General features: G+C 39.8%; 1 protein-coding gene across 1 annotated transcript in view; it reads left to right on the top strand.

The window, feature by feature from the left end:
• Window positions 1-18,097, top strand: part of angpt4 (angiopoietin 4) — a 62,358-nt gene that overhangs the window by 38,546 nt on the left and 5,715 nt on the right. The window contains exons 2-8 of the mRNA XM_038695710.1: window positions 8,959-9,114; window positions 9,191-9,312; window positions 15,459-15,543; window positions 16,042-16,189; window positions 16,431-16,543; window positions 16,847-16,948; window positions 17,046-17,212. Coding sequence (XP_038551638.1) covers window positions 8,959-9,114; window positions 9,191-9,312; window positions 15,459-15,543; window positions 16,042-16,189; window positions 16,431-16,543; window positions 16,847-16,948; window positions 17,046-17,212 — 893 coding nt within the window. The remainder of the gene's footprint in view (window positions 1-8,958; window positions 9,115-9,190; window positions 9,313-15,458; window positions 15,544-16,041; window positions 16,190-16,430; window positions 16,544-16,846; window positions 16,949-17,045; window positions 17,213-18,097) is intronic.

Raw genomic sequence — 18,097 nt, 5'->3', positions numbered from 1 at the left:
ATGTTAGCTAAGAAAGGAGGCAGGTGAAAAAACACAGCACAACCCTGCTGGCATATATGATGGACATGAAGTAAGGAATGTTTTCAAATGTGTGCGGTTAAGAGGAGATGTGAGATCTATAAAATAAAAGGAAATAACATTTATGTGGTATGTGTTGAGTCTGAAGGTTTCAAGTCGTTTTGTGTTGTGTCTTTCACAACTCGGCTCATACAAGAAGGTCAGAATAAGAAAAGAAACGAGGCGAGTCGTGGAAGAAGTTATCAGATCCCTTACTTAAGCAAAAGTACCAATACTACGATGTAAAAAGTTTACTTAAAAGTGCAGAAGTATTCTAAGCATAGGTTACTTTAAGTTTCAGAAGGAGTTTCCTGCTATGACATTATTAGACTGTTAATATTAATTAATTTTAGAGAAACTTTCTAACTATATTTATGGTGTTGTTTTGTTAAAATGTGTTCTTTCCTCCCAGCCAGTCCTAATCTGAATATAAATTACACTGGATATTTTTTCCTTGTCTGCATTGTTGCATTTCTTCTCCTGATGAACCGGAGCTCTTTAATAAAGCACAAACCGCACTGGAGTCACTTGTGGATTAATAATGAAATGTTCAAATTTCTCTCCTTCGCTCCAGACTACCTTTAGGGATTCCTGTCTGTGTCAAAAAGGCTGAAGTTCAACAGCTGTCGCGCCTCAGCCACATGAGCAGAGGAAGACAGACTCATACAGGCTTTACTGCAGAGTCATGTAGTTAGTTTAGAGCCCAATAACATGACTGAAGAGACGTAATAACCAAGCAAGTATATGAAGAAAGACAATTCTGGTAATATACTAACAAAAACATCAGAGTTGGTACATGAATTGGTCAGAAAAAAACAAATAGTAAGATGTAACAGAAGATCAGAACCATTTGACTTTGACAAGAAAGACAAAGCATGCGAAATGTACGTGCAAGGACTTTCAAATTCTTTAAGTACCTCTGTTATATACAGTTCTTGATTGGGTCTTGGATTACAGACGATATACAGACACAGACATGTGATCTGCAGCTCCATTGATCTATTAAGTGGAAGCAGATTTCTCTAATTGATTCCAGCAACAATAACAGGGATAATTAAGATCATTAAAACAAATACATTACCAGTGCTTTTTTATTTCAAAACCTGCCAACCGATATAGCTAACACAGAACTTTACCCTAAACCTGCGTCATCGTTGCGATACGATAAGCTTTTCAAGCCTTATTCTTGTACAGTATCTCTACAACGACGGTACTGAGTCAAAATATAAAATGTTAGGTTTGTCTTCTGTATGTGCATATTCTGTGGGTGATGCTTGCTTTTTAAGCATTTACTGGTGAAAACCTGGTCTGAAATATGGATTGATTCAAGTGTCAAGCTGGGATGATTTGCTTAGGATGATAAATCATTTGTAAATCTGTACTTACAGGTGTCACGAAAAAGAGATTATTACTTAGAGAATTATTACTTCAACTGTCTTATTTTGTCAGAACATTTCAATTCTGTTCAACAAACTGTCTTTTTCTTTTATATGTGTATGTCTGTGTGGGTATTGGCAATAATGTTGTCATACCGTTCATGCCAATAAAGCTTTCTTGAAATGAATTGACAGAGTGTGAAAAGTTAAAAAGTAACAAGGAGAAAAGAAAGATAAATGATGATATACGTAGACATAAAAAGCATCTGCCAGGGAGATGAAGCGGTTCTTTTCGCACCTCAAGAGAGGTTCTTGCATGAGAAAGAGAGAAGGAATGAAAGCTCTCAAGGGTAAAGGAGAGTACAAGACAGGCACCATACAGAGTGATATTTCCCTGCTGTATGTCAAGTGGAGTCCTGCTTAGGAACGAGGCCGGAGGCAGTTGGCTTGTTCTGCTGCTTCATAACCCTGAGATCCAGCCAAAACATCTGGCCTTTCTGATACTTAGAGACACACTGCAATAATATAACGAGCTCTGCAAGTGCACATGTGCATTTTTGCCATGCATCATCTGTCCAGACTCGTAATGCTCATGATGTTTTCATAAAGTCAAATTAATATCACTTTTGCTCTCGCTCATTGTTTATATATGATGAGTTTGGTGAAGCCACACACAGAGAAACACACAGAACTTCTTTAGTGCATCTGTGTGTGTGTCAGTCAGTTACTGAATTTCACAGGCTTAAGATATATTTAAAGGACTTAAGGACCATACAAGTGTTGTTGCAAGTCATTTCTGCAGCGCTGACCATTTCCTACACTCATACTGACATTATTTCTCTTACTGTGTGATGCTTGCAGATTTCCATTTTTAGAGAAATCAAAAAGTCTGTGTAGCTAAACGACTGTCCTGCTGATCTCCTTCCCCCGTTGGGAAGAAGACACAGCAGAAATATTTACTTGAAGTCCAACTAAAACAATATGGATAAGGTTAAAGAAAAACTGTAGCGGCCACCTCCAGACTTTTCGCAGTGTCAGAAGAACATCGCACTACTTCCAGCTGTGCTACAAGTAATTTTAAACCGTTTGATCAAACAACCAATGCTGATGTTTTTCTGGAGAGGACACTCATTATTCTCATTTATGTTCATTCTCTAAGCTTTAACCATTTTTACACATCACATCAGTTTCCAGGTGGAGATCTGCTGCGTATATGAACAAAGTATTATGAAGACTTTGGTGTCTCCAGAGGGAGCTGTGTGAGGTCTGATAAATGTCCCCAAGTGATGTCACTTGAGTCAGCGTGGGTTGGGACTGAAGATAAATGTCTACTCGTGAGACATGAGCTTACCAGACCTCTGTAGCTGCTCATCTCTGCTGCAGGCGACAGGCTCCAGGCTGCATTAGCTGCTAGTACAACTCGACAACTGACATACATAGTTATTTTAACCCAAGTCATGATCTTTTCCTAACCTAACCAAGAACATTTGTGCCTAAACCTGACCAATCTCCAACGTTTCCCGACTTTAATAACGTGCCGTTTCAAAATGGCGATGTTTCGAAACACTAGTGTTTGATTTTGAAAGTCTATCCGGACGTTGCATAATTATTGCCGCTAACTGTTCTGGACGTTGCATATTTGTTAGCGTTGCTAACTTGCATATTTGTTAGCGTTGCTAACTTGACTGCGGAGCCTTAAAGGTCTAAAAGTGACGCTAAAGGGCTACCTAGGGCGTTAAGAAGCGATGGCAAATAGCCTGAATCTGTTGCAATAATGTTTTATGCAGTTTTTTTTTAATGATCCATCGAGAATCAAACAATGTCACAGTGCAACGCTAAATCTCTGAAGGACTGATTGAGTGCTCTGTGGCACCTGCAACCACACCAACAGCGTCCTGCAGTGCACCTGTACATCGATGCAGCAAGGTCAGACAGGTAGACAGTGGAAGTCAGCTAAAACAAGACATCCAGGGCCTGTTAACTTAACTCTTGAGCTTATGAACGGATTGTAGTAAACTAAACCAGCCTCCGCAACTTCACGTTTCAATGCACTATAACATTGTCCAAACTACCTACTGTCTGGTGAGTTCAGTCTCATACAGATCTTCCTCAGTCCAGTCAGTCAGATCCCAACACACTCCTGCAACCCACGGTGCACTTGTTACCCCAGATCCCTATCGGTGCTACTTGCCTGTGCGCCAGTCTTGTTATCTGGGCTGTTTGGTGACCCAACCCCCCCCCCCACCCCCCCCATATCCCTCCCTCTGTGAAGTCACCCAGAAGGCCAGATCACAGTGAAGCCAACATGTGGTTTGAGTTAGCATCTCAGAAACAAGCGCTCCATACGTGGGGTTGTCTGCGTAGTCCCAGCGCTCGTCTGATCTGGTCTGCCTGTGTAGTTTGTAATTGGGTTTGTGTATGTGCATGAATGTATGCCAGTTACTGTGTCAGCATGTGAGTTGCTGTGTGTCTTTGGTCTGTGTGAAGAGGTTTCATGCAGTGTGTGTTTGTGTGTGTGTGTGTGTGTGTGTGTGTGTGTGTGTGTGTGTGTGTGTGTGTGTGTGTGGTTCTAATCCAACAGCAGGAAGTAAGGGTCAATTAAAAAGTCAGCACATTGTGTCTCCAGAGACCCTAAAAATAACAAAAGAAAGACCAATGGTTTTCTTGTTTGTTTCAATTATTCTCAATTCTGTATTTGTTCTTCAACTTTATTGTCTCCCTCTCTCACACACAGGCAAAATATTTCTGTTCATACTGTACATTCAAAGCAGCACTGCAGCTATTTCCCCTCTGTGTTACTGCTGGCTGGACTGTGCAGGATCCAGGTGGAGGTTTTGCCGTTTGTCAGAGTTTATCTGTGCAGCATCTCAGGAAGCAGGAGGGAGAAACCAACCAGCTCGTTCTAGCTATTTTCTCCTTGTTTGATTATTTGATTAACTTCTCGCTGCGTCACAACATCAGATTATTTTTTCCTCTCTTTTTTCCAGTTTAGTGTAATTTATCTACTCACACAAAATTCCCTCCAAAAAAGGCCACTTGGATTTGTGGCCGCCGTGATACGAATCTCCCCACTCGTAAAATCATTTTATGATTGAACAGAGCGATGCTCGTTTAATCTGAATCTGGATTGAAGCAGACTAAACATAATAACACATGAGTAACTTGAATTTGGTAGTAAAAATGAGTAATTGTGCCGTCAGCGTGCGTGAAGAATGATGAATATGATAAAGTCAATCAACGTGGATAACATCAGCAGATGAAATGACTAAAACCATGAAAATACAACATCGGTGAAACGGAGGATTAGTCAGCACTTGTGAAAAATGAGTCAACTGTCAGCCTTCAGCAGTCAAAACAAACACATTTAAGCCAAATTGAAACAGCTGTCAAGGGGTTTTCAAACCTTTTGAATTTAATTTTTAGTCCAGTGTGTCTGGCTGTTGTCTGTTTTGAAGCATAGTTAACAGATTTAATTTAAATCTTGAGTCAAGAAACAAGTGATAAGTGTTTGTTCTGGATCCACTGTGTTTTTTTTAAACGACAGATATTTGACATATTTGGACATGTTCATATTTTCTCATGAACTGTTGCACTAAGTTGGTTGAAAGAAAATGGACACATATCTTCCATGATTCTCTGTGAATATTATGCTACAGATCTGGATCCACAAGCAGATGATCATTTTCTAAACAACTTTTGTTAAAATTAATGTAGAGGATTGTCTAACCTTCTGTGCTTTCTGGTTGTTGGTAATCTCTCATTGACCATCAATTGTGGTCATTATAATTGGCTCTTCTGGATCTGAGTCACATAAAAACCTTCTCACATGCTGCATTTCTAGATCAAAGACCTTTTACATTGGCTATGCAGTCCAATCCAATACTTATAGACACGTAAATGTTGATAAATATGTATCACACAATGAAATAACAGCTGTAGCTACTTAATCTGATGTTTAAAGAGGTCATATTATGCTTTTAGGCTTTTTCCCTCTCCTTTATTGAGTTATATACCTTCTTTGTGCATGTAATAGGTTTGCAAAATGAAAAAGCCCAAAGTCCAGCCCAAAGGGAGTTCCTATCTCCCACAGAAAACACTGCTCTGAACTACCTGAACAGCTCGATTGTAGTCTAGCGCGTCATAATGCTTGCAACTAGTCAGACTCGCCCTCAAAAACACCGGTGTAAAAACACTGCAGCACACACCTCCTCTCCCTTCCAAACACTAGCTACCCTCCAGGCAGTCAGTGGACATAAAGTTGTTACTGTGATGTAGAGACAGAGCTCAGTTAAAACTTTATGGATGAAAGATACTTTTGTTACAGATTAATAACTCACCGATCTGAAACTCTTGCTCCAGTCTATGTTGCCAAGCTGGTCGGCAACATGTAGCCTACAGCTGAATCGAAGCTGTTTACCAGCTTCTCGCTGACCCGCCCTTCTCTGCTTCTGATTGGCTAGTAGTCTTTAACTAGGAACTGCGCATGTGCAACTCCCGACACAGTTCTTGTAGAGGCAAGATGTATCACTCCATAGCTAAAACAAAGCGTTCAACACAGGGTGAAAACAGGAGCTGCAGCAATGTGCAGAATGACAAAAAATATGTAGTGGATGTTTTTTGAAAATGAATCCATGTAAACCTGTTCTGGTATAACCCCTAAATACTATTAGGAACCTGAAATGAGCCTAATACCACCTCGTAAGGAAACGGCTAACACAAGACAACACCCTGGGCAACAGAACTAGCCTCAGCCCTGACCAGATCTGTAAATTACTCGACCTCTGTCTTAACACCACTTAGGGTGTCTGTAGGCTCACCAGTATCCCCAATTGTGGTGAACGTCTACATGGAAGAAGTGGAGAACAAAGCCCTCAACTCCTTCAGAGGAACAGCACCGAGCCACTGGTACAGATATGTGGACGACACCTGGGTCAAAATTAAAAGCCAGGAAGTGCAAGCCTTCACAGAACACATCAACTCTGTGGACAGTAATATCAAGTTCACACGAGAAGATGTTCACAACAAAAGTTTGGCCTTCCTGGACTGCGCTGTACACATTGAAGAGGACAGGAGCCTGCAGTTTGGTGTTTACAGAAAACCCACACACACAGACCAATACCTACTGTTCAATTCCCACCACCCACTGGAGCACAAGCTAGGGGTCATGAGAACACTGCACCACAGAGCGGAAAACATACCAACAAGCGCCCAAGCCAGAGAGAAGGAACAGAACCACCTGAAGGGGGCACTTACAGCCTGTGGATACCCTAAATGGACCTTTGTGAAAACAGCCACAAGATCCAAGAAGAACAAAACTACAGGGGAGGAAAAGAAGGTCAAACGCAACAACATTGTGATTCCATACGTGTCTCGAGTATCAGAGAAACTCAGGAGGATTTTCAACAAACATAACATCCCTGTGTTTTTTAAACCCAAGAACACACTAAGACAGATGCTGGTACACCCCAAAGACCGCACATCCAAACACAAGAAAAGCAATCTAGTGTATGCGGTCCAATGCAGTGAGGAATGCACAGACCTGTAAATTGGGGAGACTAAACAACCACTACACAAACGCATGGCTCAACACAGAAGGGCCAACTCCTCAGGTCAAGACTCTGCAGTCTACTTACATCTGAAGGACAGAGGACACTCGTTTGAGGACCACCAGGTGCACATTTTAGACAGAGAAGATGGATGGTTTGAAAGAGGTGTCAAGGAAGCATCTACACCAGGGTCGAGAAGCCGTCATTGAACAGGGGAGGGGGTCTACGCCACCACTTATCCCCCACTTACAATGCGGTCCTTTCATCACTTCCCAGGAAACTCAACAAACGTAACCTATTGGCCTCAGGTGAAGATACCAACGATGGTCGTTCAGTCTTGGCCACAGGTAGTCTTAACGACTGTAACGACTGTCGTCACAGCAACAAGGAACACTAACGAACCAGCGGTATCGATGACCCGGGCCAACGACCCCACTGAGGTTAAATAGCTGAGTTTCCCTGCCAGTCAGTCAGAACTGAAGAAGTCCTTTGGATGAGGGACGAAACGTCTTCCAGTATCTTCAACCAAGTCCAGTTGCTGTTGACTTTAACCTTTGTTAGACACCTATTTAAAGTGGTGATATCGTGCTCCTTTTCAGGTGGGAGATGGAAACTCCCTTTGGGCTGGACTTTGGGATTTTTCTCTTTGCAAACCTATTACATCCATAAAAAGGTATATAACTCAATAAAGGAGAGAGAAAAAGCCTTTAAGTTATTTTTCACAAGCTACTTGATCCGAATATTGAAGGTCCTGAGTCAAAAATATTGTCATTAATAAGCTTGAATCATTGATATGGTATGAATTACAGTATAACTGGTTAAATGTGAAGTTTAAGATTAATTTTGGTCTGCGAAACAGTTAATTAGTGACAGCTGAAATGAGCTGCTGCTGAATGTTTTGCACAATTCTGCCCTTTGCTAATGATAATGAGCATCAGAGCATCCATGAATTTGGTCAGCCTCATTATCTGAAGTCAGAGTCACTCACCTGGTTTGTCCAAATAATAATAATTATCACCTTCACATGCTCCAGTTTTCACACTCATATTTAGCTGAATGCTGCACTGGGGAGCTGGCTGGTAAAGGAGAGTGGCGCTGCAACACAGTTTGATCGTCTTCATTTTAGCTGACACATTAAAATATGCCTGGATCAGCCCCAACATCTCTAATAGTAATTGATTTTACTGATTGTCTCCTTCACAAAATTGCCAACATTTGAGATTTCTAACTTTTATGAAAACGCTATACTTTTAAATTTTCATATGTAAGCATGGACAGAACAAACTGAGGACACAGGGATGATTTTGGCATCTCAGTTCTCATCACATGAATAAATAAAGTGACGCATTGCCCCCAGAACTTGTGTGAAACTGAAAATGAGTGTGATGATTGGATAGAGTTTTGTTTTGGGATTCATTAAAGAAAGTCTCAAATGTGATCTGGGCGTTGTGGCTCAAACTTCCCCTCCCAGGGAATCATCAAATGGCCTCATTTGTAACTGGCCTTCCCACTGGGACCAATCTGTTTGTTGGTCCAGTGGTATATTTATCAACTCCCTGTGCTTCTCAGTGGCACTGATATCCTGAAGACGTGGAGCCTGAGGGGTGAATAGATGGCTGGATGGATAGATTATTTATTTGTGTCGGGTTAAAGGTCACAGCATGGCACTGTCAGTTGGCATTGGTTGATATTCCCAGAGAAGGAGTGACCTGCGTCTTTATATATCAGACCTTTTGACGTGTTTGATTTGTTGAATTTGATGCACTGAATGGGTGGGTTTAGTGCTCAGAGTGCAGTATTTCTATACTGAGCTTATGGAAGGACTCAACACAACTCACCTCCTTACATTTGATCAATGGTATCAGTCGAAAAAAGTTGACCTTGTCTTTTGTTGGTTCTGTGTTTCCCTTTCTGTCTTGTTTCCATCTTCCTTTCTTTGCAGACAGTTTTACTATTGTATTTATCTTTCTCGTCCTCAGCTGGAGAACATCGTTAAGAAGAGCATGAAGCCAGACATCGCTAATATACCGTCACACGTCGTTCACAACCAAACGGCCACCATGCTGGAGATCGGAACAAACCTCCTCACGCACACAGCGGAGCAGACGCGCAAACTCAACGTGGTCGAAGCCAAGGTAATGAGTTGGCAAGTCACAGGTCTCGACACTCGAAAAACAGATTTCCTGGATTTAACGGCGTGTCTTCCACCAGGTGCTGAACCACACGTCTCGAATAGAGATCCAGCTTCTGGAGAATTCTCTGTCCACCAACAAGCTGGAGAAAGAGCTGTTACTGCAGACCTCCGAGATCAGTCGGCTACAAGACAAGAACAGGTAGAAAAGTTTCTGCTTCAGTCTGAATGTGCCTAGCCAGAGCCCTGCTGGATCTGGGACTCTCGATAAGGCTTTAAAGAGAGATTAATGACTGAAAGCTAAGGATAAAACACATTTATTAAGCGACTTTCTCCTTCTCAAAGTAAAATAAAAAAGCCATTTATCTTTGCCGTACTGTTCAGTCAGGGATATGTTATTCTAAAAAAGTTTTTATGTGTGTAAAATCTTTAACATCTACATAAAAAAAATTGTGAAAATATTAATATAAATATTTATGTTTATATGAATAGCGATTAAATATGAAGTTGCAAATACTGCTCTTATATTTGGGGGTTGAGGAGTCGACAGTTGGATAATCAGCCGGACACCATGACTTGCTGCATTTCACTCCCCATCTCTCACCTCATTTCCTGTTATCTGTCTACTGAAGGCATTCAAACTGCCCACATATTTATATTTAAGAAAGATGACCAATGATACAGGTATATTGTGTAGTCTGTCCAAAACATGTCTCAGGTATGTCTCTGTATTGCAGCCAGAGTACTATTAACAAACTGATAACACATCTCTCTAAAATTCAATGCCATTTTTAAGTTAAAACAATGTGATGAATAGGTTCGCTTGTTAAAAATCCCCTAGACTTGTTTAAACATATAAAACATATACAATTACCCAGCTTTAAAGAATAATTTGTATCTGATGTGTTTTTCCACAAACATGTTCAATTATCTACAAAAAAAATGTTGAAATTACCTCTTCTCCTTCTCCCTTGCCTCCTCTGACCCAAATATGAGGCACAAGAGCCTTATCAGCGATTTCACAACTTAACAGTGAGAATATCTGAAATATAAGCAAGTCATTAGAGATGATGGAAATACGTCCACAGATGTTGCTACAGGACAAGCCAATATTTGGAATCACAATATTTTCCCTATTTTTCATTGTGAGGTGAACTTGGACGGTGCGACGTGCGTTAAAACATGCAGAGTAATCATCAAGCGTGTTCTCTGTTTACAGTATCAGATATAATACAAACAGAGAGGCTGAAACAGAGTGTGGGTGTGTCCGTGTGAGAGGGAAACAGTATTTTATGTCCGTGGATACAAACTCGCCTCGTTAATCTTCTTTAGAAAATACATGTCTTCATAAACAGCAGTACAGTGGATTTCAGGGGACATTTTAGCCTCACGTCATTCACACCAATCTGACCTGTGAAGGGTTTTGCAGTGAGTCTTTGTTTGTCTCAAACAGCTTATGCACTGACTGAACAGATGTTGTAGATATTTGTTATTTTCCTACAAACATCTCTCCTTTTCTTCTCATCCCTTCATGTTTACTCAGTGAGAGTTTTTCACTCAAGTTAGCTCAATTTGTGCAGATACACATCTTTACTTTTTTTTCAACCTGTCCTGCCCCCGCAGCCTGGTAGGCAGTATGAGGAGCTGTTGTTCCAGACAGATTTTACTTTAACAAAAGAGTTTTAATAAACTCCTTTGTCTGTTTTATTAATTTATTTAATAATGTATTGATTGGTCACCGGACTGGACAGGGGGGCAGAAATGGGGAGAGGGTTCACAAACACCACAGAGAAACACCTGCAAGAGAATGGGAGTGGGGGGTGGGGACAACAGGAAACAGCAGAGGAAAACACCAATTGCAGAAAACAACAAAACCTGAAAGTGAACAAACAAACATACAAAAACAAAGAGACAACCAGCCGAACTACATCAGTAAACAGCTGACATAAGAAACAACTGAGGGAGAATGAAGAAAAAGATGATGTCAAGCAAAATAAAGAAACAACACAACACAGCCATGAGAACTAGAATAATAACAATAAATTCATATCGCCTACATCCAATAAGCATCTGTTCAATTCGAGTCTTGTCTTTGAGTTTCTACAAAATCAAGCCGCCTCTAAAATTTCATTCATATTCACTGTTCACACCTTTTCAACAAGGTGGGCGTGGACTGAACAAAGCATGTGACTTGGAGAGAGGAGGCCACAATTCACATTTTGTCTTGTACCAACAGTTATTATGGTTTCTTTTAACCGTGACCATATGGAAGATTTTATTGGACTTTAATATTTATAACCCATAGAAAACAATCCACAGATGTTTACTATGATGTACGAGTATTTCACTATCTACAAATGTGTATTTTTACATTTGTGATGTTTAAATTAATATCCACAAAAATATAGAGTGACTTCTACACAAAAAAAGGTTTTTGCCCATTTGCAGATTGCTTTCTGTCAATTTGTGGGTCACGTTACATATGTGACTTCCTTTTTATGCATTTAGGGAATTTTGTCTGTACCACAGAGATCTGTAAACAGAGATCTGTAAATGTGAGAGCAGTTTATTAGCTACACCAGCAGGTGGCGGTAGCGACATTGCCCTCCATAAGAATATCCACTGCAGTACCCAGGGTCATCTGTAGCAGGCTTCTGCTGGACCACTGGACTCTACTCAGTCTAAACTTTTCTGTACAAGTGTACATAGTTTACTATTGAATATTTTATAACTGTATTTGTTTTACATTTATTTTTAAATAAATATGAGCAGTAAAACTGTAAAAGTATATGAAAAGCAGATAAGTCCACTCAGGAATACTGCATTTCAATTAAGTTATAAGTTCATTTGACGTGAAATAATTAAAAACCGTACTTTTTTTCGTATACTTGACAAGGCTCTCCATCTGCATGTTCAGATTGTTCAGTCATATTTCACTAAAACGTGACACAGTTTATATCGGTTTGATGGTCTGACTTTCCCAAAAGCAGGAAAGTTCATCAAGCTCATGAGCAGACTTGTGCAAAGAAAAGAACAACAGTCTAGGGTTTTTTTGGGTGACGAAGCATTCTTGAGATGATCCTGTGTGTTTTTAGAGGTCTCTAAAAAGCCTTATAGGAAGGAAATTGTTCTCAAGCAAGAAGCATTTAATCCTTTACTTTACCTGAAGATGTTTGCTGCTGTTCAGAGAGCTGGTTCTGATTATTTTGTGGACACTACACCACAATTTGATTTGGAACAGAACCAATAAACTGTTGTTACAATAAAAGTGACTAAAAGATTGTGCAGATAAGGGCTGCTAGAGTGTCTGATTTTCACTTAAGAATGAGAAACAGTTGAGGTTGTGTGTGAAAATAGCTTTATTAAACACGTGGGATTAATCGTTTCTTGGTTTTTCGTTTCCTTTCGGTTCCCTCCTGTAGTTTCACAACATTTAATCGCTGTGTTCAAATAGAAAAAGCCTTTTTGGAAAGAGACAGAGAGGTTTTTATGACTTTCTTTTCTGTTTTTTGGTTTCAGATTTAAACAATAACAGGTTGATTTGTAATATCCAAATACCATGAAACACACACGCTCTCAACATTTTCAGGTGGCATACAAACAGCAAAATCTTTATACACACACACACACACACACACACAGTCTGCATGTAGTTGAGGACATGTGCAAACTCATTAATCTGCACACATGCACACACACACACACTGACCTCTTCACACACACACATGCTGTACAAACCGCAGCAATCACTGACTCCCCATCAGTCTACATCACACCAAATGATGTTGCCTAGTTCATATGCAGGTCAGCATATTGAAGTGATCAGAACCAGGAGCTGATAATGAGTTTCAGCTCTTAATATGACCAAAGTATCACCCGCTAATGTAAAATGATATCACACCTAGGTGTAAAAGAGCCGCATGATGCAGCTGCACATTAGAGAATGAGGTTGGTGTCAGCTTCACTTCAGCAGAAACTGGATTTCAGGTTGTACAGTTCGGTTAGAAAAGCTACTGACATTAATATTAACAGATCTCACGTTACATCTCTCTGTGTGTTAATGCACTGATATTCACATGAACTGAACTACAGGAGGATAATGGAGCCTAACATCCACCTTTCTATTCTGTAAAATTACCGAAAGATTAGATGATGAATGTTTGAATGTATGAATGTAGAAAAATGTTTGGTTGATTTTAAATATCTGTGGCATAAAAGTACATTTCTACTGTAGGCTATAGATATCAACAATAAAAATACTGAGATGAAGGACAAATAACTTTTTGTTTTTGTTTTATTGAAATGTTATTGAAACGTCTTAAATGCTAACAGCGTGGCTCTACGGAAAGCAATGTCGGCCACCTCTTTGGTCCAAACTAAAATATGGGATGGGTTGCCATGAATTCTTTGGTAATCCTCTGACTTTCACCCCCATCATTAGGTCAACATTTTAATTCGTAATATGTTTGGTTTATGAAACACAGCCTCAACTGTACTTAGTGTTTACTGCAAACACGAGCACGCTCACATTCTAAACTATGATGCTAATTTGGAAAACATTATACCTACTTGTTATACCTCCTAAACATGAGCAATGTCAGCTTGAGCATCCTAACGTTAGCATTTAGCTCAAAGCACAGCTGTGCCTAAGTATAACCTCACAAGCATGGCTATAGACTTGTAGTCTTGTTTTACTCTGGTGCAGCACCAGAAGCTCATTTCAATTTCAGCACAATTTTCTGAGCTGAGCTTGTCTAGTTGCTCCAGAGGTGTGCGACCTCTGACATGTATAGCAATTGTAAGTCGCTTTGGATAAAAGCGTCAGCTAAATGAATAAATGTAAATAGGTTCCTGGATTACTGTCAACCTATTAAAGTATTAAAATTTGTGTTTTTATGCAGCAGGAAAAATCAGTGGAAATCACACTGCTCCTTAGAAACAGATACTCCATACGTAGGTAATGAGATATAAAAAAAGGAAATAAAAGTATTTTCCTGATAATTGCCACCCTCAGGTGAAGTGTATTTAACACTTTTTCATCAAGTTTTTTCATTAATTTAAAACACACACACACAGATTGTTAATTATTCTGGGAAACATTAAAGAAGAAAATAATTTTTCCCACCTGACTCCTGCAGACCCGCTCCACACTTTATGTTCAGGGCTTTGCACTCAGAGCCAGAAAAGTGAGTGTGAACTGAACATTCTGCCACATTAAGTGTCCCACAGTTTCCTCTGAAGCCGCTGCCACTCCTTCATCAGGTTACACTCATTTGGCTCCTACGTTGTTGATGTAACTGTGGGCTGGAGTCTATTTTCAGCAGCTGCACTGCTGGTTCAGCTGCAGAGATAACGTGAACTGTAGTCCGCTCTGGCAGAAAGAATGACGGTCAGGTTATTAATCTTTATTTCGCTCTAAGAAGAGGGAGTAACTCAGGAGTTACAACCTCTGGTCCATATCAGGCAGATTATTTGTACAAATAGTTTGGATTTGTGTCCTCCTTCTGACATAGACACAAACTTCATGTAAAACGCTCTAATGTTAATATGGCACATTCCAGGAGTTATTTAGTGATGATGGCACACAGTAATTTACTTTTAGATAAACCTGCTTTCCCTCATTTGCCAGAATGCCTTTATCCGTCTGCTATGAAAGCATCCGTCTATCTTGTATGTTTGCATGTGGGTAAATCAGTGTAGGATGTTTCACAAGGTTAGACTGCTTGTCAGTCTGAAGTTAATGTAAAAAAAGTGTGTTTTGCTGCCCTCTGGTTGAAAGTTTTAAGCCTGCTTCAACTGTGTGAAGTGTGCCCTGTTGCACCTGTAAACACACCCAGCAGTGATGTCACGGTGCCCTGGAGTACACCTGTACGTCACTGCAGCATGTTGAGAAGTTAAACCACTTGAGGGCAGCAAAGACAAGATTAACTTAGTTATTGACCACGTGTTTATTATTATTACTGTCACTGGTTTCTATAACCATAGCAAAGTTGTCTTTTTTACCAGAACTACAAGGTTTCCTTAAACCTAACCAAGTCATTTTTGTGCCTTAACCTAATCAAACTTTTGTCATTTTGTCGTCACAGATTTCTTTTTCTGATTTAGTTTTTGAAGGCACAGACAAATGGTGTTTGGATACGTGCGTCAAAACAACTTATTTTGTCTTTAATTTGTGGAACTTGTTGGTTTAATAATTAAAACATCAATCTAGACTGCTAACAGCTAACAAGAAAGAGGTATACAGGTGAATTTAAAGTAAAAAAGAAAACAGCGGAAAACAGCTCAAGTGAATCTGCTGTGGATCAAGTGTCTGATGTTCTGCCTTTATTCTTTTTGTCTGTCTTTCAGTCGTTTGGAGCGTAAAGTTCAGATGCTGGAGTCTCAGCAAAAAGGAGAGCTGAAGGACATGAGGGAGGAGAAGAACAGACTGCAGGTACAGTCAATATAAATCTGTATGTTTTACAGTGGAGCAGCATCTTCAGTGTCTGTTTGGACAGGTGTCTGTGTGTGTATTTACTATATTATTATTATATAAATATTAACTGTGTACTATAAATATTGTCGGGACATTTTTATGTGAATCATCCAGCATGTGTTTTAAATTTATGAGGTCAGGCTATCAGTGTACAAGATAAAGACCAACTGCCTGACCTCATAAATGTAAATTGTACAGGTCTAAATGTGCAGAAGATTTATTTGACTGTTTCTCCTTATTCAAACTACTTTAGTCTCAGCTGGCTGATATAAATATAAAAAATATAAATCAAACAAAACATCAAATCTATAATTGCAAAGTGAGACGCATAAAATATTAAAAGTCAGAAGCCGGAAAGAATAATCAAAACTCAGCTTTCACAGATGGAGGAACAAACTAAAGACACAGATCTGCTATAGATTTGATGCATGACAGAATAAAGTCCTTTTCTTCCAGTCTGTCATCAGGACTCAGATGACGGCCATCGAGTCTTTGGAGAGGCAGCTGAGAGTCGCCAGCAGCAACAACACCGCTCTGCAGAGGCAGCAGGCTCACCTGATGGACTCTGTCCACACGCTCATCAACATGGTGGCTACTACTACAGGTACACACACACACAGAAGAAGCCATGTGCATGTTTGGACAAGTCAATCTAAAAATCAGAGCTTCGTGTTTTCTTTGCAGTTTGTATGTTAGTTTCTTCTGTGCATGTATTCATTTTAATGTAAAACACTTTGATATCCTCTTAATGAAATTAAAAACTATTCCTTTTTCCTTTATCTATGAATTTGCTTTCTTACGAATACATTATTTCTGTGTGTGTGTGTGTGTGTGTGTGTGTTTAGGGTCACCTCCTAGGGCCCAGATGTGGAGAGACTGTGCAGAGGCTTACAAGGCCGGACACTCCGTCAGTGGTCTGTATCACATCTACATCAGCAACAGGACTGAACCTGTGCAGGTATGACCAACTACTGAACTGCAGCCAGTTTTCCAACATTGCCTGGTTTCTCCAGACATTACAGTCACGTTTTATTCAACACGTTGACCCTCAGTCTGTAATGAGATGTGACTTATATCTATTTCATTTTACATAACTTCTGTGTGTCGGAGATACCCCAGTGTGTTTCTAATGTCCTATATAAAGTTTGCTATAAATACCAAACTGATAACAGTTTCAAGCTGATTTTGGCCTGATTTAAATGATCTGCCCACACGGATAAGTGTTTGGAAAATGAATGACTTCCTTTTCCTTCTCATTAAGGTGTACTGTGACATGGAGACGAGTGGTGGAGGCTGGACGGTGTTCCAGCGTCGATTTAACGGCAGCGTGGACTTCCAGAGGAGCTGGAGGGAATATAAAATGGTCCGTTTGTCTCAGGAGAGCCATGAATCAACATGAAGGTTTGCATAACAAGTGTAGAGTAAAATCTGCTCACACTGCACCTCCTCCCCTCCTGCAGGGTTTCGGGGACGTGTTAGGAGAGCACTGGCTGGGTAATGAAGCCTTGTACCTGCTGACCGCTCAGGGTCAGTACTCGCTTAGAGTGGAGCTGAGGGACTGGGAGGGAAGCCCCGCCTACTCCCAGTACGACCGATTTACACTGGCCAATGAGAAACAGCAGTACAGGTAACTGCATTACACGCACACACACTCACACACACACTCACATATACTGTACACACTGATGTCACCAAACACCAGTGGTGGAGAGTATTGGATTATATTTACTCAAGTATGGTAGAGGTATTTCCATTTTCTGCTACTTTATACTTTTACTACTTTGCAAATTCAAATTTTACTTACCAAAAATATATTCAGTTCATAAAATATGATTATTTATTATTAAAGAATAAACTACCCAACAGTAGACAATCCTTCATAATAATAGTTGAAATTAACCTCAATTAGCCGAAACATTGAAATGCAACTTACATCAGTAATAATAATAATAATCCTATAATATAATTTATACAGAATGATATATTATAACATATAATTCTAAAAAGGTATAAATACTAATTTGAATGCAGGACTTACTTGTAATCTTGGTACTTAGGGTTGCAAATATTATTGCAACAATAATCTGCACGTACTTGTTTTGAATAATGGATTGTTTGGTCTATAAAACAATGGAAAGGGATGAGATATATCCAAAAGCCCAAAAATATTCAGTTTAGTTTCACATAAGAGAAATAAATTCAGCAAATTCTCAAAACTGAGAAGCTGGAAACAGAAGCATTTGTTGAAATTCTCTTTACATCCCGACAGTAATCAATAAATCAATTGCTCTGACACAAAAATTAAAAAGATCCAGTATCTCTGGCTTTTGCAGGACTTTAATCATTTAATTCTGAAAGGATTGGCTGGCTTATCTTCCTACCTTTTACCAACCTACATACCTAATGGTTCTTAAACACGAATAATACATATCTACACGTATTACACAGCAGTGACCTCGTGAATTTGTCTTTGAGTTTAGCGCTCTTATAGCACAGGGTACAAAACCTTTTC

The sequence above is a fragment of the Micropterus salmoides genome, unplaced genomic scaffold, assembly GCF_014851395.1.
Source record: "Micropterus salmoides isolate LMB-PRFRI ecotype aquatic unplaced genomic scaffold, ASM1485139v1 Ms_hic_scaffold_4, whole genome shotgun sequence".
Taxonomy (NCBI): Eukaryota; Metazoa; Chordata; class Actinopteri; order Centrarchiformes; family Centrarchidae; genus Micropterus; species Micropterus salmoides.
The sequence above is the reverse complement of the archived record's forward strand: the minus strand, read 5'-3'. Positions and strand labels throughout refer to the sequence as shown.